Below are 24,796 nucleotides of genomic sequence, written 5' to 3'. Positions count from 1 at the left end.
AAATCTTTTTCACTCCTTCCTTCCACCTTCACTTTGGTCTCCCACTTCTTTCCTTCACCTCCGAAACATATATCCTCTTTGTCAGTCTTTTGTCACTCATATGTCCAAACCATTTCAACACGCCCTCTTCTCTCAATCACACTTTATTACCACACATCCTTCTCACCCTTTTATTACTTGATCAAACCACCTCGCACCACATATTGTCCACAAACATTTCATTTCCAACTCGTCCACTGTCCTCCACACAACCCGATCTATAGCCCATGCCTTGCAACTATATAACATTGTTGGAGCCTTTATTCTATCAAACATACCCATTTTTGCTCCGAGATAATGTTCTTGCCTTCCACATTTTTCAACATTCCCAGAACGTTTTCCCCCTCCCACACCCTGTGACTCGCTTATGCTTCTATGGTTCCATCCACTGCTAAGTCCACTCTGATATCTAAAACACTTCAATTCCAGTTTTTCTCCATCTTGCCCCTCATCCCTACTGAACCTGATGACCTTGCTCATATTCATATTTACTCATTAAGTTTCTCGTTTCACACTTTCCCAAACTTGTCACCAACCTCAGCAGTTTCTCACCCAAACGGCCACCAGTGTTGTATCATCAGTGAACAACTGACTTACCAGTCCCCCTCATCCACAACAGACTGCATACTTGCCCCACCCATAAACAACCATGGAGATATCACGCACCCCTATCACAAACTGACATTCAATGGGGAACCAATCTCTTTCCTTTCTACATGTACACATGCCTTACATCCTTGTTAAAAACTTTTCACTGCTTCTAGCAACTTGCCTCGCATGTCATACACTCTTCAAACCTTCCACAAAGCAAATCTATCAACCCTATCATGTGCCTTATTCAGATCCATATGTGCTACATACAAATCCATCTGTTTTCCTAAGTATTCTCACATTCTTTAAACACTTGATCCACATTGCTCTTCCCCAGTCTGATGCTTTGTGTATACCTTTACCCTCAATCAATATCCTCCCATATAATTTTCCAAGAATACTCTACAAACTAATTTTGAACACTCGCCTTTATCCCCTTTGCTTTTGTACAATGGCACTATGCATGCATTCTGCCAATCCTTTTGCACTTCACACATTGAATGTCCTTACCAACCAGTCAACAAGTCACTCCCTTTTTAATAATTCCACTGCAATACCATCCAAACCCTCTGCTTTGCCGGCTTTCATCTTTTGCAAAGTTTTCACTACTACTCCCTGACCATCTCGGTTTGCACACCACCCTGACCAAAATGTCCCATATCTGCCACTCTATCATCATACACATTGAACAAACCTTCAAAATACTCGACTCATCTCCTCACTTCACTAATTACCACCCTGCACCGATGTACCCATTTGTTCTTGTCTTACACGTGTTATTTACCTCATTCCAAAACATTATTCTTAAAATTTAATAATACTCCCCTGCCCCAACTCTCATTTGCCCTCTTTTTCACCTCTTTCACCTTTCTCTTGACCCCCTGCTGCTTTATTTTATACATCCAGTCATTTGCACTACTACCAGCCCCCTTTAGTAGCCTTGTAAGACATGCTTGGAATATGTGGGAAGTAGATAGTCTTAAATTTTAACTTCCTAAGTAAACCATATATATGTAAGAAAAAGTTTGCAATATCCTACATTAGCAATGAAAAGATAAGGTAATTGTCTCGTTTACTTGGATACTCTAGTTGTAATGTATAACCAAAATGAATCCAGAGCCTCCATCTACAAACTTTCCTCAGACCTTTCTCTGACTGCAGTATGTACCCTGGTTCAGCCCATGGATTGTTCCCTCCAAGTTGCATCAACGCACACCTTACACTCATGCATGTTGCCCTGATCCTTCGAAACATCTTTCATTCCATTCTTCCAACTCTTCCTTGGTTTACTACTTTCATTGTCCCTTCTTCCTTTAACATGCTTACCCTCTTCAACACTTTTTCCTTAATGATCCTCTGTGACCAAACAATTTCGGCTCTGGTACATACTTCTGCTACCATGTCTCTCTTAAGCTATCATTTCTTATTCGATCAACTCTTCTCATAGCACATGTACACAAATATTTCATTTCCAGCACATTCATCCTATCCTGTACATTTTTGTCCAAGACTTGCCACTCCCCCATACAGCACTAACGAGACTACAATGCCATCTAACATAGCCATCAGTGACCTCTCCACATATCTCGATGTGCACAAGACCTTTGCCCCTTCACCTATCCTATGGATCACTTCTGTTTACTTGTTTCCATTCACTGCCATATCCAATCCCAGATACCTAAAGTACTTCTCATTTTCAAAGTTCAATCCATGCATGTTCCAGATAACTTGTCTTTTCACTGCTAAACTTAACCTTGCTTTTACTGGTACCTTATCAGCCTCTGGGGTTATGTTCCTGCAAAACACTGGTTGGCAAGGGTCTGTGGGAAATGGGGGATCAAGAGTAAACCCTGAGATACCTTGTCCTAAAATGAAGATTTCGAAGTTAGTTTTACTAACAAAGCTGGATTTTGTAAAGTACAATATTTTAGTGACTGTGCTAAGCTGCACAAAGGGTACCTTTATATTTAGCGTGGCAATACTACCTACAAATTGTGGTCTGCATGGCTGAGCCACAAGCCACCCTTGATCTTCCCAATACTTTGATAAATTTTTGATACCATGGATACTCTTATTAAAATTGCTGTGGATTGTTAAATTGTATTTTTGTGTACACTCAAGATGGGTTTGCTAAACAGTGGTAGGCAAGGGACCTCTTCATATTTAATAATTTCTTGGACAATTTGCTTTCATCAGCTTTTGCAGTTTCTTAATCTGCCACCATTAGCAGGTCCCCCACCCAAATTACACTGCATACCTGATCCTCTCCCAAGACCTTGCATTCATCTCTCACCAACCCATCCATAAACACTGAACAGGAACAGCCATGGAGATGCACACTCCAGCTGCAGACCCACCTTGCCTTGAACTGCTCATCTTTCTGCCTACTTGTAAACATGCCTTCCTCCAAAGATGAGAATTTTAAAATGCTTTTAGTGAAGTTTTCCTCCTACACCTTATGTATAAAGTAAAAGCATAAATTCTCTAATTGGAATTTTGTATTAGCCACATGTACATTTCTTGACATAATCTAATGCCCTTTCCAAAGAAATGCCTTTTATCTTATTTTTGGATTTTTTTTTTGACTGGTAAATAAGCTTGCTGCATTAAAATGTAATAATAGTGTGTACTATAATTCAGGGTACCATGACCCTTAATGCTTTTTACACCAGGCTGTGTGGTAATCAAAATTAAAAGACTGCCCACATTTCTCCAGTTGCTTGTAAAAAGTGATGAGATAAAAGCTATATTAGTAAGGAGGAACAAAGCATTTTTATGGTGTTATTAAAAGATGAATGCACAAGCCAAAGGAAGTAATGGATTGAAGAGACTGCCTGTTTAGTTGATAAGTACATCTTGGATAAGAATATAAGACCAAAATCATTGCCTATCCATCTATATCTCTGACTTCTGTTCCCGTAGGGGTTGGTCACAGCTAAAGTCTTCTTATCCCTTGCTTATACCATTCCATGGATTTATCCACCAATTCTCTCCCTCCAGTACTCCCACTCCATGTCACAAGCTCATTAATAGTAACATATACACTCCTTGTAAAGAACATCTTGAACTCCTTCCTCATGCCCAAAATTAGAATAAAATAACCACAAATAAAACAATGTAGTCAACCTTAAGTAATTGTTTATTGGATTTCGTTATATTCCCTAGAAAGATCTTTTATGATAATAAACAATGCAAATTAAAAACTATATCCAATCATATTTTTTGGGTGTGACAATGACAAACTATGAATGTCATATCCTTTGCATTATTTACAAATGCACTTTCAAAGATTTTTAAACTAAACATACGTTCTCTGTTAATTCACCATGGAAAAGCAACATGTAACAATTTGCTAAAGGATTCTATTTCAAACTTATTTATGCTTGCTTCCCTTCCCATGCAGTTTATTGCCACCAAACTGCTCTCTTACTGTTAGTCTTTTAGTTCTCTGTTAATTCAACATGGAAAAGCAACATGTAACAATTTGCTAAAGGATTCTATTTCAAACTTATTTATGCTTGCTTCCCTTCCCATGCAGTTTGTTGCCATCAAACTGCTCTCTTACTTTTAGTTTTACGTTTGCTGTTCTTTAACTTTTTTGCTTTCCTTATCCTACCCTCTAAGTGCTTTTTGAGCTCATTCTCTTTCCTATTTGTCTCCTTTATGACTTCGTCCTCTGTTCTCAGCTCTCTCCTTGGTGGACGATGACGACCCTTGGGTTCCTTGCCTTTGAGAAGAGGATGGGTCTTCCCATATGATTTTCTGGAGATAACTGTGAAAGAGGGATTAATATTGGGATGACTTCTCTTCAAAGCAGATAAAGAAAATGAAGTAGAGGTGGTGTACATCATAAACCAATTTAGGGAAAGTTACTCGAGGTTCAACAATCAAAAGGAAAAGAATGTATTTGCTATATTCAAACTTTTCAACAATTTCACTGAAGCCAATCTGCTTCAAGATCTTATTTACACTTGGAACCTAATGATGGTAAATAAAATCTAATCCATAATACAGTTGTAAAGAAAACGAATAAGACCCCTTTTACAGGAAAATAACTTAGTGCAAGGAAACAGATGAAGGAATCGACCAAACCCACACATACATATGTATACACATAAATGCCCACACACGTACATATACACATACCTATACATTTCAACTTGTACATATACATATATACACAGGTACATATTCATACTTGCTGCCTTCATCCATTCCCATCGCCACCCTGCCGCACATGAGATAGCACATCATTCCAATTCTCTATTCCCTGCACGCCTTTCATCCTCCTATATGTTCACGCCATGATAGCTCAACATCTTTTTCAATCCATCCTTCCACCTCCAATTTGGTCTCCCACTTCTTGGTCCCTCTACCCCTGACACATATATCCTCTTTGTCAATCTTTTCCTCCATGTGATCAAACCATTTCAACACACTCTCCTGCTTTCTCAACCATATTCTTTTTATTACCAAACATCTCTTACCCTTTCATTACTTACTCAATCAAACCACCTCACACCACATATTGTCCTCAAACAATATGTGGTGTAAGGTGGCTTGATCGAGTAAGTAGTGAAAAGTTAAGAGAGATGTGTGGAAAAAAAAGTGTGGTTGAGAGAGCAGAAGAGGGTGTGTTGAAATGTTTTGGACACATGGAGAGAATGAGTGAGGAAAGATTGGCTAAGAGGATACATGTGTCAGGTGGAGGGAAGGAGGAGAAGCAGGAGACAAAATTGGAGGTGGAAGGATCGAGTGAAAAACATTTTGAGTGATTGGGGCCTGAACATACAAGAGGGTGAAAGGGGTGCAAGGAATAGAGAGAACTGGAATGATGTGGTATACCGGGGTCAACGTGCTGTCAATGGATTGAACCAGGGCATGTGAAGCATCTGGGGTAAACCATGGAAAGGTCTGTGGGGCCTGGATGTGGAAAGGTAGCTGTGGTTTCAGTGCATCATACATGACAACTAGAGACTGAGTGTGATCAAATGTAGCCTCGATGGAGGGGGAATGCCATTTCATGTGTGGCAGGGTGGTGACGAATGGATAAAGGCAGCAAGTATGGATGTGTATGCATACGATGAAATGTATATGTGCATGTGTGGACGTTTATGTAATTACATGTGTATGTGAGTGGGTTGGGACCATTCCTCGTCTGTTTCCTAACATGGGAGACAGTGGTTAAGTATAATAAATGAATAAATAAATAGAATAAATATATGTACAGAGCATCAGATTGGAGAAGAGCAGTGTGGTTTCAGAAGTGGTAGAGGATGTGTGGATCAGGTGTTTGCTTTGAAGAATGTATGAGAAATACTTAGAAAAAATAGATGGATTTGTATGTAGCATTTATGGATCTGGAGAAGGTATATGATAGGGTTGACAGAGATGCTTTGTGTAAGGTATTAAGAGTATATGGTGTGGGAGGTAAGTTGCTAGCAGTGAAAAGTTTTTACAAAGGATGTAAGGCATATGTACAAGTAGGAAGAGAGGAAAGTGATTGGTTCCCAGTGACTGTCAGTTTATGGCAGGGGTGCTTGATGTCTCCATGGTTGTTCAATTTGTTTATGGATGAGGTAGTTAGGGAGGTGAATGCAAGAGTTTTGGCAAGAGGAGCAAGTATGCAGTCTCGTAGATGAGAGGGCCTGGGAAGTGAGTCTGTTGTTCGTTGATCATACAGTGCTGGTGGCTGATTCAGGTGAGAAACTAGAAGTTGGTGACTGAACTTGGTAAAGTGTAAATAAGAGCAAGGTTATTAGGTTCAGTAGGGTTAAGGGACAAGTTAATTGGGAGGTAAGTTTGGAGAAAAACTAAGTGAAGTGCTTTAGATATCAGGGAGTGGACTTAACAGCAGATGGAACCATGGAAGTAGAAGCAAGTCACAGGGTGGGGGAGGGGGCAAAGGTTCTGGGAGTGTTGAAGAATATGTGGAAGGCGAGAATGTTATCTCGGAGAGCAAAATTGGTTATGTTTGAAGGAATAGTGGTTCCAACAATATTATATGGTTGTGAGGCATGGGCTATAGACAGGGTTGTGCGGAGGGTAAATGTGTTGGAAATGAAATGATTGAGGACAATATGTGGTGTGAGGTGGTTTGATCGAGTAAGTAATGAAAGGGTAAGAGAGATGCATGGTAATAAAAAGTGGTTGAGAGAGCAGAAGAGGGTGTGTTGAAATGGTTTGGTCACATGGAGAGAATGAGTGAGGAAAGCTTGACAAAGAGGATATATATATGTGTGGTGGGGTGGCAACACGAATGGATAAAGGCAGCAAGTATGAATATGTCTGTGTGTATATATGTATGTGTCTGTGTATATATGTATGTATACGTTGAAATGTATAGGTATGTATATGTGCGAGTTGTGGCATTTATGTGTATACATGTGTATGTGGGAGGGTTGGGCCATTCTTTTGTCTGTTTCCTTGCACTACCACGCTGACTCGGGAGATGGTGATTAAGTATAATAAAAAAAAAAAAAAAATAATAATACTTTTTTTCATTTTTTTTTTTTTTTTTTAATACTTTGTCGCTGTCTCCCGCGTTTGCGAGGTAGCGCAAGGAAACAGACGAAAGAAATGGCCCAACCCCCCCCCCCCATACACATGTACATACACACGTCCACACACGCAAATATACATACCTACACAGCTTTCCATGGTTTACCCCAGACGCTTCACATGCCTTGCTTCAATCCACTGACAGCACGTCAACCCCGGTATACCACATGACTCCAATTCACTCTATTTCTTGCCCTCCTTTCACCCTCCTGCATGTTCAGGCCCCGATCACACAAAATCTTTTTCACTCCATCTTTCCACCTCCAATTTGGTCTCCCTCTTCTCCTCGTTCCCTCCACCTCCGACACATATATCCTCTTGGTCAATCTCTCCTCACTCATTCTCTCCATGTGCCCAAACCATTTCAAAACACCCTCTTCTGCTCTCTCAACCACGCTCTTTTTATTTCCACACATCTCTCTTACCCTTACGTTACTTACTCGATCAAACCACCTCACACCACACATTGTCCTCAAACATCTCATTTCCAGCACATCCATCCTCCTGCGCACATCTCTATCCATAGCCCACGCCTCGCAACCATACAACATTGTTGGAACCACTATTCCCTCAAACATACCCATTTTTGCTTTCCGAGATAATGTTCTCGACTTCCACACATTTTTCAAGGCTCCCAAAATTTTCGCCCCCTCCCCCACCCTATGATCCACTTCCGCTTCCATGGTTCCATCCGCTGACAGATCCACTCCCAGATATCTAAAACACTTCACTTCCTCCAGTTTTTCTCCATTCAAACTCACCTCCCAATTGACTTGACCCTCACCCCTACTGTACCTAATAACCTTGCTCTTATTCACATTTACTCTCAACTTTCTTCTTCCACACACTTTACCAAACTCAGTCACCAGCTTCTGCAGTTTCTCACATGAATCAGCCACCAGCGCTGTATCATCAGCGAACAACAACTGACTCACTTCCCAAGCTCTCTCATCCCCAACAGACTTCATACTTGCCCCTCTTTCCAGGACTCTTGCATTTACCTCCCTTACAACCCCATCCATAAACAAATTAAACAACCATGGAGACATCACACATCCCTGCCGCAAACCTACATTCACTGAGAACCAATCACTTTCCTCTCTTCCTACACGTACACATGCCTTACATCCTCGATAAAAACTTTTCACTGCTTCTAACAACTTGCCTCCCACACCATATATTCTTAATACCTTCCACAGAGCATCTCTATCAACTCTATCATATGCCTTCTCCAGATCCATAAATGCTACATACAAATCCATTTGCTTTTCTAAGTATTTCTCACATACATTCTTCAAAGCAAACACCTGATCCACACATCCTCTACCACTTCTGAAACCGCACTGCTCTTCCCCAATCTGATGCTCTGTACATGCCTTCACCCTCTCAATCAATACCCTCCCATATAATTTACCAGGAATACTCAACAAACTTATACCTCTGTAATTTGAGCACTCACTCTTATCCCCTTTGCCTTTGTACAATGGCACTATGCACGCATTCCGCCAATCCTCAGGCACCTCACCATGAGTCATACATACATTAAATAACCTTACCAACCAGTCAACGATACAGTCACCCCCTTTTTTAATAAATTCCACTGCAATACCATCCAAACCTGCTGCCTTGCCGGCTTTCATCTTCCGCAAAGCTTTTACTACCTCTTCTCTGTTTACCAAATCATTTTTTTCATATGTTCACAATTTTCAACATTAGCAAGGTACCAACGGGAGATGACTAAGCCTCGGTAGGAAAAAAATCCTTACCTGGCCCACATCTTTTCCTTACTTTAGAAAAAACACAAGGAAAGGATTTCCAGCCTTCCACGACATGCAAGGAATATGTAGGAAGTATTCCTTCTCCCCATCCTCAGCGATAATATATGTATATCATTTCTTTTTCAATCAATCCCCCATGCACCACATACAGTCCTCAAACATTCCATTTGTAATGCCCCTTGCATTCAGACGGCACTGATGAGACAAATATATTATGTTTGTCCTTCAAGACTGTGATCTCTCACACATTCCTCAATGTGCCCATGACCTTTGCCCCCTCACCCAATATGGCTCATTTTACCTTGCATGATTCCGTGTTGCCATATCCACCAACAAGTATCTAAAGCAATCTTTTTCCCAAAGTTTTCTCCAATTAATCTCTCAATTAACTCTTTACTGTTAAACCTAAGAACCTTGCTTTTATCCACATTTATATTCCACTCTTTTCACACACTCCCAAACTGCAGTTGATCACTCGATTGTCATTAACACTCATAAATAAGTGATTTAACTCCCATTCCCCAACCAGCACAGTGCAGTCCTGCCCTTGCTTCAAGATCCTTGTATTTACCTCCCTCACCACCTGGTCCATACACAAAAAAATCAAACCTTACCTTGGAGATTCCTCCATCCCTTCTTCCCTTTGTTTTTGGCTTTTCCTGCATCATCTTCTTCAACATTCTCGTCTGATTCCTCATCCTTGCATCTCTCTATCCATTTTTGATACCTGTTAGTCTTGTAGGATGCAGGAATCCATACTCCAGACTCGGTCTTTATTCGTCTCTTCTGATCCTGTGAAAATATTTTATTTTATTTTTTATATTTAACCAAGGACCTCTTTTTTTCCTTAAGAGAGTCATTGTGGTACTCAGGACCTCTTTCCAGAGGGTGCTGCAGCCCATGGCTGTGCTGCTTTCAATAGCAGGAAAATGTAGACTTTTTAGGAACGAGTTCTATGACAAGATTACTATACTCACTATGATACAGCCTTGCCAATAGTGACTTCATTTACAGTGTAACATCATGCAGGCTGAGATGAAGGCAAGCAAGTATGAATATGTATATATCTGTGTATGGGCATTTATGTATGTACATACATGGATGGATAGGCCATTCTTTGTATGCTTCCTGGGATCGACGTACTGTCAATGGGCTGAACCAGGGCATGTGAAACATCTGGGGTAAACCATGGAAAGGTCTGTGGGGCCTGGATGTGGATAGGGAGCAGCGGTTTCGGTGTATTATACATGGCAAAGACTGAGTGTGAACAAATGTGGCCTTTTTTTTTTTGTCTTTTCCTGCTGCTACTTCACTGAAACGGGGTAGTGATGCCATTTCCTGTGTGGCGGGGTAGCGACAGGAATGGATAAAAGCAAGCAAGGATGAATATGTATATGCTGATGTGTATATGAGTATTTATGTATATATGGGCCATTCTTCGTCTGTTTCCTGGCACTTCCTCACTGACGTGGGAAACGGGGATTAAGTATAATTTGTGTGCTGAAAAAGGACTGGTGATTTGGAAAACCTGGTTTAAAAAGAGAGATATACATATGTATGTGAGTAGGAGAGATGGTCAGAGGGCATTACTGGATTATGTGTTAATTGATAGGCATGTAAGTGAGAGACTTTTAGATGTTAATGTGCTGAGGGGGCAGCTGGAGGGATGTCTGATCACTATCTTGTGGAAGCAAAGGTCAAGATTTGTAGAGGTTTTCAGAAAAGAAGAGAGTGGTGAGAGTAAGTGAGCTTGGAAAGGAGACTTGTGTGAGGAAGCACCAGGAGAGATTGAGTGGAGAATGGCAAAAGGTGAGAGCAAATGATGGGAGTGGGTGAGGAATTTAGGGAAGCAGTGATGGCTTGCACAAAAGATGCACGTGGCATGAGAAAAGTGAGTGGTGGGATGAAGAAGTAAGGTTGTTAGAAAGAGGCATTTGGACGATACTTGCACGGGAGCAGTGCAAATGCCTGGGAGATGTATAATAGAAAGTGGCAGGAGAAAGGTGAAAAAGAGGGCAAATGATAGTTGGGGTGAAAGAGTATCATTAAATTTTAGGGAGAATAAAAAGATGTTATGGAAGGAGGTAAATAACTTGCATAAGACAAGAGAACAAATGGAACATCGGTGAAGGGGGCAAATGGGGAAGTAATAACAGGTAGTGATGAAGTGAGTATTTTGAAGGTTTGTTGAATGAATGTGTATGATGATAGAGTGGCAGATATGAGGTGTTTTGGTTGGGGTGGTGTGCAAAAGGAGAGGGTCAGGAAGAATGGTCTGGTAAACAGAGAAGAGGTAGTGAAAGCTTTGCAGAAGATGAAAGAAAAAATATGATATACATAAATGTTTCTTTGATATTAAGCATTCATCAGATTTGCTAAATCCTTAAGCAGCATTAAAAGTAAGTTTATTGGACTAATGCTAACAGATAAAGAAATTGTCCATACCTGTGTCCCAACAAATTTCTTTCTCTTAGAATCCCATTTATGTAATGATTTAGCTTTTCTCATTCCCACATCATCATCTTGAATAAGATCCATGGTTGCTTGCTCGACTTCTTTCTGGAAGCTTGTCCCTAAAGAATACCTGCAAGATATTATTTTTTTTTTATTATACTTAGTCTCTGCCTCCCATGTCAGTGAGGGAGCGCAAGGAAACAGATGAAAGAATGGCCCAACCCATCCACAAACACATTCATATACATAAAACTCCCACACACGCACATATACATACCTATACATTTCAACATATACATATATACAAATCCATACTTGCTGCCTTCATCCATTCCCACTGCCACCCCACCACACATGAAATGGCATCCCCCTCCCCTACACTTGTGCGTGTGAGATGGCACCAGGAAAAGACAACAAAGGCCACATTTGTTCACACACAATCTCTAGCTGTCATGTATAATGCACCAAAGCCACAGCTCCCTTTCCACATCCAGGCCCCATAAAACTTTCCATGGTTTACCCCAGACGCTTTACATGCCCTGGTTCAATCCACTGACAGTACGTCCACCCCAGTATACCACATCACTTCAATTCACTCTATTTCTTGCATGCCTTTCACCCTCCAGTATGTTCAGGCCCCAATTGCTCAAAATCTTTTTCACTCCATCCTTCCACCTCCAATTTGGTCTCCCACTTCTCATTTCCTTCACCTCTGACAAGCATATCCTCTTTGTCAATCTTTCCTCACTCTTTCTCTCCATGTGACCAAACCATTTTAATACACCCTCTTCTGCTCTCTCAACCACATCCTTTTTATTACCACACATCTCTCTTACCCTTTCATTACTTACTTGATCAAACCTCCTCGCAACCACATATTGTTGTCAAGCATTTCATTTCCAACACATCCACCCTCCTCTGCATGCCTCACAACCATATAACACTGTTGGAACCACTATTCCTTCAAACATATCCATTTTTGCTCTCCAAGATAAAAACGTTCTTGCCTTTCACACAATCTTCAATGCTCCCAGGACCTCCGCTTCCATCCATATCCTGTTAAGTCCACTTCCAGATATCTAAAATACTTCACTTTCTCCAGTTTTTCTCCATTGAAACTTGCCTCCCAATTAACTTGTCCCTCAACCCAACTGAACCTAATAACCTTGCTCTTATTCACATTTACTCTCAGCTTTTTTCTTTCACACACTTTACCAAACTCAGTCACCAGCTTCTGCAGTGTCTCACCCGAATCAGCCACCAGCGCTGTATCATCAGCCCTCTCATCCACACAGACAGACTGCATACTTGCCCCTCTCTCCAAAACTCTTGCATTCACCTCCCTAACAACCCAATCCATAAACAAATTAAACAGCCATGGAGACATCACGCACCCCTGCCACAAACCGACATTCACTGGGAACCAATCACTATCCTCTCTTCCTACTCGTACACATGCCTTACATCCTTGATTAAAACTATTCACTGCTTCTAGCAACTTACTTTCACACTATGTACTCTTAATACCTTCCACAAAGCATCTCTATCAACTTTATCATATGCCTTCTCCAGATCCATAAATGCTATGTACAAATCCATCTTTTTTTCTAAGTATTTCTAACATACATTCTTCAAAGCAAGATTGATTTATTTATTTATTTTGCTTTGTCGCTGTCTCCCGCGTTTGCGAGGTAGCGCAAGGAAACAGACGAAAGAAATGGCCCAACCCACCCCCATACACATGTATATACATACATGTCCACACACGCAAATATACATACCTATACATCTCAATGTACACATATATATACACACACAGACACATACATATATACCCATGCACACAATTCACACTGTCTGCCTTTATTCATTCCCATCGCCACCTCGCCACACATGGAATACCATCCCCCTCCCCCCTCATGTGTGCGAGGTAGCGCTAGGAAAAGACAACAAAGGCCCCATTCGTTCACACTCAGTCTCTAGCTGTCATGCAATAATGCCCGAAACCAGAGCTCCCTTTCCACATCCAGGCCCCACACAACTTTCCATGGTTTACCCCAGACGCTTCACATGCCCTGATTCAATCCACTGACAGCACGTCAACCCCAGTATACCACATCGATCCAATTCACTCTATTCCTTACCCGCCTTTCACCTTCCTGCATGTTCAGGCCCCGATCACTCAAAATCTTTTTCACTCCATCTTTCCACCTCCAATTTGGTCTCCCACTTCTCCTCGTTCCCTCCACCTCCGACACATATATCCTCTTGGTCAATCTTTCCTCACTCATTCTCTCCATGTGACCAAACCATTTCAAAACCCTCTTCTGCTCTCTCAACCATGCTCTTTTTATTTCCACACATCTGTGTGCTATAAATATAATGCAATAAGTTATTCTGTCAATGCGATTACCAAGTAAAATTGGGTAGATAAGTGCAAGCAGCGAAATATGTTTCATTCACAAATATCCTAAACTAATTTACAGTGTGATGGACAAAAGTCTCCTGCACTGTCAAAAAAAAATTCAAAGTGATTCATGCATTCAACTAGTAAATTCATTGAAATATACCACTTGCTTAAGTTTCCTCATTAAATCTTTCTGCCTTGATCTGTAAACCTTTCACCTCTGCTTAGACGAACACTATCCTGAAATCTATCTTTCAGTCATATATATTTTAACACACTTTTGACTTTGCAACTTTCTGATGATATTAAAGCACATACCATTCCCTCATCTTCATTCTGTATATATTCTTGTCTTTTCTATAAAATCCTGTAGAATATTCACCTCTTTCATCTTTATCCTGCCTGCACATTACAAAGGAATTCAAACAGCAACAGATCACTGAGTCCTTTTGAGGCTATGATAGTAAAAGACATCAGAAACTCTCAGAATGGTGTGGTACAAAAGTAAGATGTGCTGGTAATTCAAAGGGAATAATCTGCAAATTGTCGTGTAACCAAGAGGCACAAATATAGTTGTCAGTCTTCACACAAAATATTTATTGTCTATTCTTAATCATATGTATTGTATTTTAACCATTCTAAATGGAAAACCAAAAAAATAATCCTGCTGTATTTAAATAATATTTTGCCTCATTTGACTAAAAACATTTGCCTATGAGTTTGTATCAATTACTACGAGTGAAATCTGAATCAAGTCTTGAATAACTTGATTGATCAACGTTTTGAATATCGGTATTAGATCACCTCTGAACTTTCTCCTGTCTAAACTAAAGAGATTCTTGTTTAATCTGTTCTCATAGGATTTGTTTCTCAGCCAGGGATTCAACATGGTAGCTCGACACTACTCTCTCCTACCTGTCTATACTTTTATTTTCAGTAGAGTGACCAAAACTGAACACAATATTAAAGGTGGGGACAAACATGAATTGTAAAGAGTAAGGATGATTTCCTCAGACTTGAATTTGAAGGCCCTACCCATGAACAGCTTGCCTTTTCATTTTTGCTGCTATCTAAAACTTTGCAGTTTTTTATATTAAAATTCATTTGCCACCTTTGAGCCCAGTCCATCAGCCTGAGGCTGTAGATTTATTGCTTAGCTTTGTACCATCAGCAACTTTTGATATCTTGCAATGCAGCCCATGAAGCTCATCCATACTTTACTAATATAGACCCTGATGGAAACCCCTTATATAAATACCACTGATAACATGACCATGCATGTATGAGAAAAAAAAAGGATGTAAGTTACCCTCTTTCAGCAAATTCATCTCGAGAATATGGTATGTAAAATTCCTTGTCCCTAAAGTCCTGGTTTTCCTTGTCTTTCCTCCTCTTGTTTGTTGTATTTTCCAAGGATGAAGATCTCTTATTCTTCTTATGTTTAAAGTTTTGACTAAAATCCATCTTCCTTTGGCCAACAATAGAGGAAAAGGTGTGCTTCACTTCTTCCTCGGTGCTTTGCTCTATCTTCACTTGCTTCTTTTCCTGTAAAAAGAGTTTATTTACATATCATTAATTCCAACTTACAAATTATAACCTAAAGTAAAATGTGATGAATATGGGGATACAACAAGCTGACCCAAAATGTTCGTATCTCTCTGATTCAAGATATCTAACTGAAACTTTACTGAAGAGCTAGCACCTAGCCCTTTAAGAAACATTTACAAAATGATAGTATATGCACATTATTTTAAATTTAAAACAAACTGCCTGACCTCTTTATTAGCATCCTTTTCTTCTTTGGCTGCCTGTTGCATCTGTATGTTCTTGTGAAAGGCTTCAATCCTTTTATCATCATACTCTCTCTTCAGTTGCATAGTGTTTGCTGCATTAATGTCTCCATCCTTATGGGTTTTTACTAATTCAAATACAGTCTGAAATAAATCATATACATAACAATACAGCAACCAGTCTTGAAATTGATTAAGAATGATACTATATTTTTGTAATGTAATTATGTGATCTTTCTTCAAATGTTTCCTAGCACTACCTTGCTAATGCGGGAATCAGCGCTCAAGTATGAAAAAATATTTGCCTCTACAGTGACTTAAACAATTCTTGAAAAAAACCATAAAAAATCCACAGTACATGATAAAGGAAAGAATATTCAAAAATGGAAAGCTGAGCTCATGGGATAAGACAAAAAATGCATGAGAAGAAAACTGAATGAAAGAAATCAATTGAGAAATAAGTTTAGGATGGAAGCAGAATAAATGTAAATGAAATGAGGTCTGTGTGAGTTTTAAACAATGACTGGGAGACTGCTTGAAACAAAGGATGAAGTTTGTAAGTAGTGGAAAGAGTATTTCTATGAAGTGGTGAGATACAACTGTAAGAGAGATGTTATTATAGGTATGACAGGAATACAGGTATGAAAAGAGCAGAACAGGTACAACAGAAAGGAATACATTACAAAAGGTGAAATAAATAGTAACAATGTACCATAAGAATGGAAAAGCTGGTGTGGTAAAAGAGAAGGGTAATGCTAGTGTTGACTGGTTTTATGAAAAATGAGTGTGAAAGATATGAAAATAGCCTATTATATTTTAATTTGCTGTAGTGTCCGATATCTGCTGCCAGATGCCTTGCGCCACTGGATGTCATACTCCCACTATGTAAATTCACTGGCTATGTACTGATTTCTCCTTATTATAAGAGAGATCTATTAGCAGTTCAATATGTTTTGACTGTTTAACAAAATAAGAACAGAGGAGTGGCTGAAAACTGCCAACAAACAACAAATGTGCTGGACACTGAACAAATATGAAAATAACATTTATACGCAATTATACATATATGTATTACTCCTCTGGGCTGAAGATTTTTTAAGGCATGCAACATTTCCAGGCGCCGTTCTTCCATGTCTACATTTTCATGAATCAGAAGGGGGTGGTAACCAATGGTGCAAACCAACTCATTCTCCTTCATGCGCCTGACACTCTCACTGCTAGGGGGTGGTCGAGACTTGGCATATTGCTTGTAGGCACCTACTATGACCTGTTTCATTTTCATCTGAAAAAAGAAGTAACTATAATAGACAGAAGGTTACTTCCTTCAAATACAGATTATGACAGCACGCTCTCTGTGCTTTAGCTACTTGTTCCCTGGGTGTGATGGTAAGATCACAATTTCCAAGAAAATCCAGTAAAATTGAGCAATTATTCACAAGCTAACAGTATCAAAAGCTTGCCAACTAGGTCAAGCTGATTAGCCAGCTGTTTCACAGCAGCTTCTATTGTTGTGTTTCAAAGTGAGAAAGACCTGAAAAAGAACAAGGTGGGATGGAATGAAGTTCCATTTATGACTGTAGTGAGTGAGAAACAAATTAAGCTTGTCATGGCTGAAATTTGAGAAGCTCGTTGAATTTTAGTTCTCCAAATGTACCCAAGTTGTAGCTGACTTTATCTTTTATGTGCTCCAAAGTTTTAAATTTTTGATACCTGGACATGAAAACTCATTAATACAATGATCTTGACAGGATACACCTTTCCTCACCAACTGAAATGTATCATTATTATTTCTCCTAATTGGTCATCCAAAAAACTACATAGTTTAGGTGGGATTATCACGTATGCATGAGCTCTGGGTGGATTGCCACATGTTTATGTTGGTGGTTGTAGGGGTACTGCGGTTATTTCAAAATTAAGGTTAATGTCTCGTTTACAACTGCTAGCAGTTGGTTAGCAGATGTTTCAGGTGCTGAAGACGCTAAAAGGTACAGATATGAACATAATTTTCATAACAATGCTAAGTCCTATTTTTCACAAAGAAAAGTAAATTTCATATCACTGAATCGGTATATTCAATACTCAAATACATTTGACTGTTTCCTCTGCTAAAATGGGGATATTCATTGAATTAAGCTAAAAAGGAATGTAACTATAAAAAATTATCCTTACTAGTTCATATGAGGCATTGTGCATTTTCAGGATCTGGTCGTTTTCATTGTCCAGGATATTTTGAGGTACTGAACCATACATATTCCACTCACTTTTCTTGTTCTTATCGGGAGGGTAGGGTGCTAACCTGAAATAAATTTAATTTTCATTATCTAAAATGAGAATTAAATAGGAAGTCAAGGCAATTTAATACTTCTAAACACAACAGCATATGAATGAAACAATACATTTAAACATCTGTAAGGATGTGTTAATCCTTGCCCTTGTAACTGCCTTAAGCCACGTTTTCCAATTTCATACCCCAATCAAAATTGCCTGTCTTTCTCCTAACCTACATCCTCAAAATCTTTCTAAAACCTATGCAGTATTTCAAAGTCTTTATTTTAAAACTTTTATGTTGGCACACTGCATATATCTTCATTCCTAACTAAATGAAATCAATTATCAATTAGAATGAAGGTTTATACATTTTGTTTTACAAGGAACAGAGTGAATTGGAACGATGTGGTGTATTGTGGTTGACATGCTGTAAATGGACTGAACCAAAGCATGTGAAACATCTGGGGTAAACCATGGACAGTTGGTGGGGCCTGGATGTGGATAGGGAGCTGTGGTTTCGGTGCATTACACATGACAGCTAGAGACTGAGGGTGAACACATGGGGCTTTTTTTTTTTTTTCTTCTTTTTTCTTCAGGCGCTACCTTGTTGAAGAAGGGTTAGCGATGCTGTTTCCTGTGGGGCAGGGTAGCACTAGGAATGGATGAAGGCAAGCAAGTATGAATGTGTACCTGTGTATATATGTATATCTTGATGTGTATATTCATGTATGGGTATTTGTGTATATATATGTGTATGTGAGTGGATGGGCCATTCTTCATCTGTTTCCTGTGGAAATAAAAAGAGCGTGGTTGAGAGAGCAGAAGACGGTGTTTTGAAATGGTTTGGGCACATGGAGAGAATGAGTGAGGAAAGATTGACCAAAAGGATATATGTCGGAGGTGGAGGGAACGAGGAGAAGTGGGAGACCAAATTGGAGGTGGAAAGATGGAGTGAAAAAGATTTTGAGTGATCGGGGCCTGAACATGCAGGAGGGTGAAAGGCGGGCAAGGAATAGAGTGAATTGGATCGATGTGGTATACCGGGGTTGACGTGCTGTTAGTGGATTGAATCAGGGCATGTGAAGTGTCTGGGGTAAACCATGGAAAGTGGTGTGGGGCCTGGATGTGGAAAGGGAGCTCTGGTTTCGGGCATTATTGCATGACAGCTAGAGACTGAGTGTGAACGAATGGGGCCTTTGTTGTCTTTTCCTAGCGCTACCTCGCACACATGAGGGGGGAGGGGGATGGTATTCCATGTGTGGTGAGGAGGCGATGGGAATGAATAAAGGCAGACAGTGTGAATTGTGTGCATGGGTATATATGTATGTGTCTGTGTGTATATATATGTGTACATTGAGATGTATAGGTATGTATATTTGCGTGTGTGGACATGTATGTATATACATGTATATGGGGGTGGGTTGGGCCATTTCTTTCGTCTGTTTCCTTGCGCTACCTCGCAAACGCGGGAGACAGCGACAAAGCAAAATAAAATATAGATAATATATATATTTATTTATTTATTTATTTTGCATATATGGGTTTACCCCAGACGTGCTTAACATGCCCTGGTTCAATCCATTAACAGCACATCGACCCTGGTATACCACATCGTTCCAATTCACTCTATTCCTTGCACACCTTTCACCCTCCTGCATGTTCAGGCTCCAATCACTCAAAATCTTTTTCACTCCATCCTTCCACCTCCAATTCAGTCTCCCACTTCTCCTTGTTCCCTCCACCTCTGACACACATGTCCTCTTTTGTCAATCTTTCCTCACTCATTCTCTCTATGTGACCAAACCATTTCAATACACCCTCTTCTGCTCTCTCAACCACACTATTACCACACATCTCTCTTACCCTTTCATTACTTACTCGATCAAACCACTTCACACCACATATTGTCCTCAAACATCTCATTTTTATTATACTTAGTTACTGTCTCCTGCATTAGCGAGGTAGCGCCAGGGAACAGACAAAGAATGGCCTATCCACTCATATACACACATTAATACACAAACGCCCATACATGAATATGCATATCAACATACATAGAAATAACACAGGTACATATTCATACTTACTTGCCTTCATCTATTCCTGTCGCTACCCTGCCAAACATACATATCCTGGTAATAAGTGCCAGTAAAGTTCATTTACTTATTGTATGAATGATGCTAAAGAGAAAAGACAAATAAGGGACTTACTTTAATGTCTTTGAAAGAAAGAGATGTAAATCCATGAGATATGCAGCCTCATCTGGAGCAATGAAGGAATAAGCAATACCACTTCTTCCAGCCCGAGCTACTCTGCCTGTGAAACAATAAAAGTATACCTTCAATGGCTAGTTCTGTTTCCTATTCACTTCACACATATTAAATTAATGCTAATCAAAGGACATGATCTATGTAGAATCACATGCAAACATTGCTGTGAAAGCATATTCACTTGCATCTTTCTTTCTTTAACACTCCCTTCTCTCTACCTGATATTAACCAACTCAGAGTTCAGTACTCCATCTATTAATTCCCATCTATCTTACCAATGAAAATTTCTTGATGTAAATGATTTATTAAATAATGTTCAGCTAATAAATCATAATACATGCACTCTGGAAAGAAATATCTGTATTCTTTATTTTCTGGTTTGTGTATAAGGATGTTATGAATCAATATTCTGGTCTATGCTGATGAATATAGTGTGTGTAAAGTGAAATGAAATGAGTGCTTTTATGTGAAGATGGTCTTGTTCCACTCAAACACAGTTGATCATGTAAAAAACAAGGAGGTACATTACGCTGTGGAGGCTGGGTGAACATGATCCGCCCCATGAAAATGGGACTGAGGTGATATTATATTATTTAATTCCCTGTGCTGCTCTAGTGTAGGGGGGATGCCTCCCGAAGGGAAAGAGTTAAGGAAGAGCATATGAAATGGGGAAAGAGTGAAATGCATCTCCCAAATGCTGTTTGCATATGTGGTTTACGTAACGAATGAAATAGGGAAAGAGTGAAATGCATCTCCCAAATGCTGTTTGCATATGTGATCTATGTAACGAATGAAATATGAATCAGAACAGGCTTGACTCTCAAGCCCATTACGTCACTCCATCCAAAGTTATGAATCACAGCATCCTTGAATTATGACATGGTTGGTCACCGGCTCGTTAACAAAAATGGATATTTGAAATAACTTTTACAAATCTTTGAGTAGTCATTAATGCATTGCTGAAAACCTGCCCTCATGAGTATTTTGTGAGCTTCATTTACCATCTCCCTGGATTTTACTATTTATTTCCTATCCTCCTACCAAGTGAGGAAGTAAGGTAAAGGCAGTGTAGGAAATCCATCACAGAAAAAGAGGGAGAAAAGGGAATCTAAACCTTGTTTACTTGCCTTACTGTTAAAAATATGGGAAAAGCCTGATGAAAAATAATAATGACACTTACCAACTCTATGAATAAACATTTTTGGTTTTCCAGGGAAGTTAAAATTGATGACATTGTCTAGCAAGGGAATGTCAATGCCACGAGCAGCCACATCCGTCACAATTAGGCATCGAACCTGGTAAATTACCACATTGTATAAAATTTTCAAAAACAGACAATTAATACAATTTACCAAAAAAGAGTATCACTATGATTTAGTACAAAGTCAACTAGCAGACATGAGTAAGAAGTAAAACTTGCAAAAGATACTTAATCATCATCTTCCCTAAAGTCCTAAGAAATAAAACTTATTGGTAGTTTCTTTTAAGATTTTCTTTAAAATGGTTCTGCTACACATCACTTGGTTTTTTTCTTTCAGACGTACAAAAAAGTATGTGGAGAGGATTATAACAAAACTGAGAAATTACTTTTGTGAGTTTCTATGATCAGGTAATCCTTAATGTTTGCTCAGGAATTTCTTTTCACATGATATTCTGTCATAAATCATATGACAATGTTATACAAACATTCAAAAACATTTTACCTTTTTTGTGTGAAATTTGGCAACATTTATCTTCCTGGCAGATGGGTCTAAGTCTGAGTAACAGTACGTGTTGGGAATATCTGCCAAGTCTAGGGCCTGCCAACAAAATACAAGATATTTCATTATTATATTTATTATCATGTTTCTTACTTCGTTGTTACTGCTGCTCCAGTGCGGCAGCAATTAGAATTATTATCATTATTACATTAATATTATTATTTTATATCATACTTAATCGCCGTCTCCTGCGTTAGCGAGGTAGCACAGGAAACAGATGAAAGAATGGCCCAAACCCACCCACATACACGTGTATACATAAACACCTACACATGCTTGTATACATACCTATACATTTCAACGTATACATATTCATACTTGCTGCCTTCATCCATTCCCGTCGCCACCCCGCCACACATGAAATAGCAACCCCCCCCCATGCAAGGTAGCGCTAGGAAAACACAAAAAAAGGCCACATCCGTTCACACTCAGCCTCTAGCTCTCATGTGTAATGCACCGAAACCACACCTCCCTTTCTACATCCAGGCCCCACAAAACTTTCTATGGTTTACCCCAGATGCTTCACATGCCCTGGTTCAATCCTTTGATAGTACATCCACCCCAGTATACCAAATTGTTCCAGTTCACTCTATTCCTTGCACACCTTTCACCCTCTTGTGTGTTAAGGCCCCGATCGCTCAAAATCTTTTTCATTCCATCCTTCCACCTCCAATTTGGACTGCTTTTCCTCATTCCCTCTACCTCTGACACATGCATCTGCTTTGTCAGTCTTTCCTTACTTACTCTCCATGTAACCAGACCATTTCAACACACCCTCTTCTGCTCTCTCAACCACACTCTTTTTATTACCACACATCTCTTATCCTTTCATTACTTACTCGATCAAACCACCTCACACCACATATTGTCCTCAAACATTTCATTTTCAACACATCCACCCTCCTTTGCACAACCTTATCTATAGCCCATGCTTTATATCATTATTACCTACCTATTTATTTATGCCCAACTACTACTTCCATCTTAGTAACAAAACATCGGTAACAATGAGCAACAGCCATTTAACATATCCACTCTCTTACTGTCGTGTTTAATGTACTGAAAGACTACCATACACAACCGCAACCATTAGCTGCTTCATATTCCCTATATATTATATATTACTTCAATCTAATGACAGCAAATCATTCTCCACATGTTACATTGATCCAATTAATTTTATCCTATGTATGCCTGTTACTTTCCAAGATGTTTGGGCCCCATTACCCCAAAAGACTCCTTTACATCATTTTTCCATCTTCTTGGTATCCAGTTTTCCCTTCCTCCCACCACTTCTGAGAGATGCTTTTTGTAAATCTTTCTTATTTATCCTCTCCAATATATGTGAACAATTTCAGTTCAATCTGGTTAGGTCTCTCAATCAGACTGCACATATTACTACATGTCTCTTCAACTGTGATTCCTTGTACAATGAACATGCCTGACATCACATACTGTCCTCAAGCATTTCATTTCCAACACAATCCATCCTCTTTCTTTTGTATTCACGGCCCCAAAACTACCATCCTCAGAACTTCCAGAACTACCTCCAAGCATATGCATCTTAGCCCTAAAAGATGCTCCATAATGTGCCCAGGGCCTTAGCCCCCTTACCCATCCTTTGACTCACTTCAACCCTCATAAATCCATCCACTGCCACATCCATTCTTAGGTACCTAAAGCACTCCAGTTCTGCTAAGTCTTTCTCATTAAAACTTACTCTCAAACCATACTGTCTCATCCCCCTCTTCTACCTCATTACTCGGATCATTCTTCTTTCACACACACTCCCAAACTCAGTCATAGCTTTAGAGGTTTCTCTGAAGTGTTTTATCAATATCATTATTACTACATGTATCAATATTTTTAATATCAATATATTACTATTACTTTATTACTATCCCTAGGGATAGGGGAGAAAGAATACTTCCCATGAATCCCTGTCTGTCGTCAAAGGCAACTACAGGGGGCGGGAGCAGGGGACTGAAACCCCCCTCCTTGTATTTAAGTTTCTAAAAGGGGAAACAGAAGGAGTCATGCTGGGATTGCTCATTCTCCTCAAAGGCTCAGATTGGGGTGTCTAAATGTGTGTGGATGTAACCAAGATGAGAAAAAAGAGATAGGTATTATGTCTGAGGAAAGGAACCTGGAGGTTTTGGCTCAGAGGGAAACAAAGCTCATGGGTACGGGGAAGAGTGGTTTGGGAATGTCTTGGGAGTAAAGGCAGGGGTTGGTGTGAGGACAAGAGCAAAGGAAGGAGTATGTGATAGAGTGTAAGAAAGTAAACTCTAGATTGACATGGGTAAAACTGAAAGTGGATGGAGAGAGATGGGTGATTATTGGTGCCTATGAACCTGGTCATAAGAAGAAAGATCATGAGAGGCAAGTGTTTTGGGGGCAGCTGAGTGAGTGTGTTAGCAGCTTTGTTTTTATAAGTATTTCTCTCATACATTCTTCAAAGGAAACACCTGATCCACACATCCTCTACCACCTTTGACACCACACTGCTCTTCCCCAATCTGATGCTCTGTACATGCCTTTATCCTCTCAATCAACACCTTCCCATATAATTTCCCAGAATTACTCAACAAATTTATACCCCCGTAATTTGAAAACTCACCTTTATCCCCTTTGCCTTTGTACAAAGGCACTATGCATTAATTCTGCCAATCCTCAGGTACTTCACTATGAACCATACATACATTGAATATCCTTACCAACCAATCAACAACAAAGTCACCCCTTTTTTGATAAATTCCACTGCAATACCATCCAAACCCACTGCCTTACTGGCTTTCGTTTTCCACAAAGCTTTCACTACCCAAAACATTCTCCCTGACCCTCTCACTTCGCACACCACCTCGACCAAAACACCCTA

At 39.6% G+C, this 24,796-nt stretch overlaps 1 protein-coding gene across 2 annotated transcripts in view; it reads right to left on the bottom strand.

Moving 5' to 3' along the window:
- Positions 1-3,751: 3,751 nt before the first annotated feature.
- Positions 3,752-24,796, bottom strand: part of LOC139764556 (ATP-dependent RNA helicase DDX54) — a 46,310-nt gene continuing 25,265 nt past the window's right edge. For both annotated transcript variants that reach the window (XM_071691329.1, XM_071691331.1), the window contains exons 8-17: positions 21,862-21,957; positions 21,339-21,453; positions 20,099-20,204; positions 17,790-17,916; positions 16,696-16,902; positions 15,606-15,764; positions 15,140-15,375; positions 11,415-11,553; positions 9,584-9,761; positions 3,752-4,402 (exon numbers count right to left, since the gene is read on the bottom strand). In XM_071691329.1, coding sequence (XP_071547430.1) covers positions 4,179-4,402; positions 9,584-9,761; positions 11,415-11,553; positions 15,140-15,375; positions 15,606-15,764; positions 16,696-16,902; positions 17,790-17,916; positions 20,099-20,204; positions 21,339-21,453; positions 21,862-21,957 — 1,587 coding nt within the window. In that variant the 3' untranslated portion in view covers positions 3,752-4,178. The remainder of the gene's footprint in view (positions 4,403-9,583; positions 9,762-11,414; positions 11,554-15,139; positions 15,376-15,605; positions 15,765-16,695; positions 16,903-17,789; positions 17,917-20,098; positions 20,205-21,338; positions 21,454-21,861; positions 21,958-24,796) is intronic.

Source organism: Panulirus ornatus, chromosome 50, assembly GCF_036320965.1.
Source record: "Panulirus ornatus isolate Po-2019 chromosome 50, ASM3632096v1, whole genome shotgun sequence".
Taxonomy (NCBI): Eukaryota; Metazoa; Arthropoda; class Malacostraca; order Decapoda; family Palinuridae; genus Panulirus; species Panulirus ornatus.
This window is presented reverse-complemented; position numbering and strand designations above follow the sequence as displayed.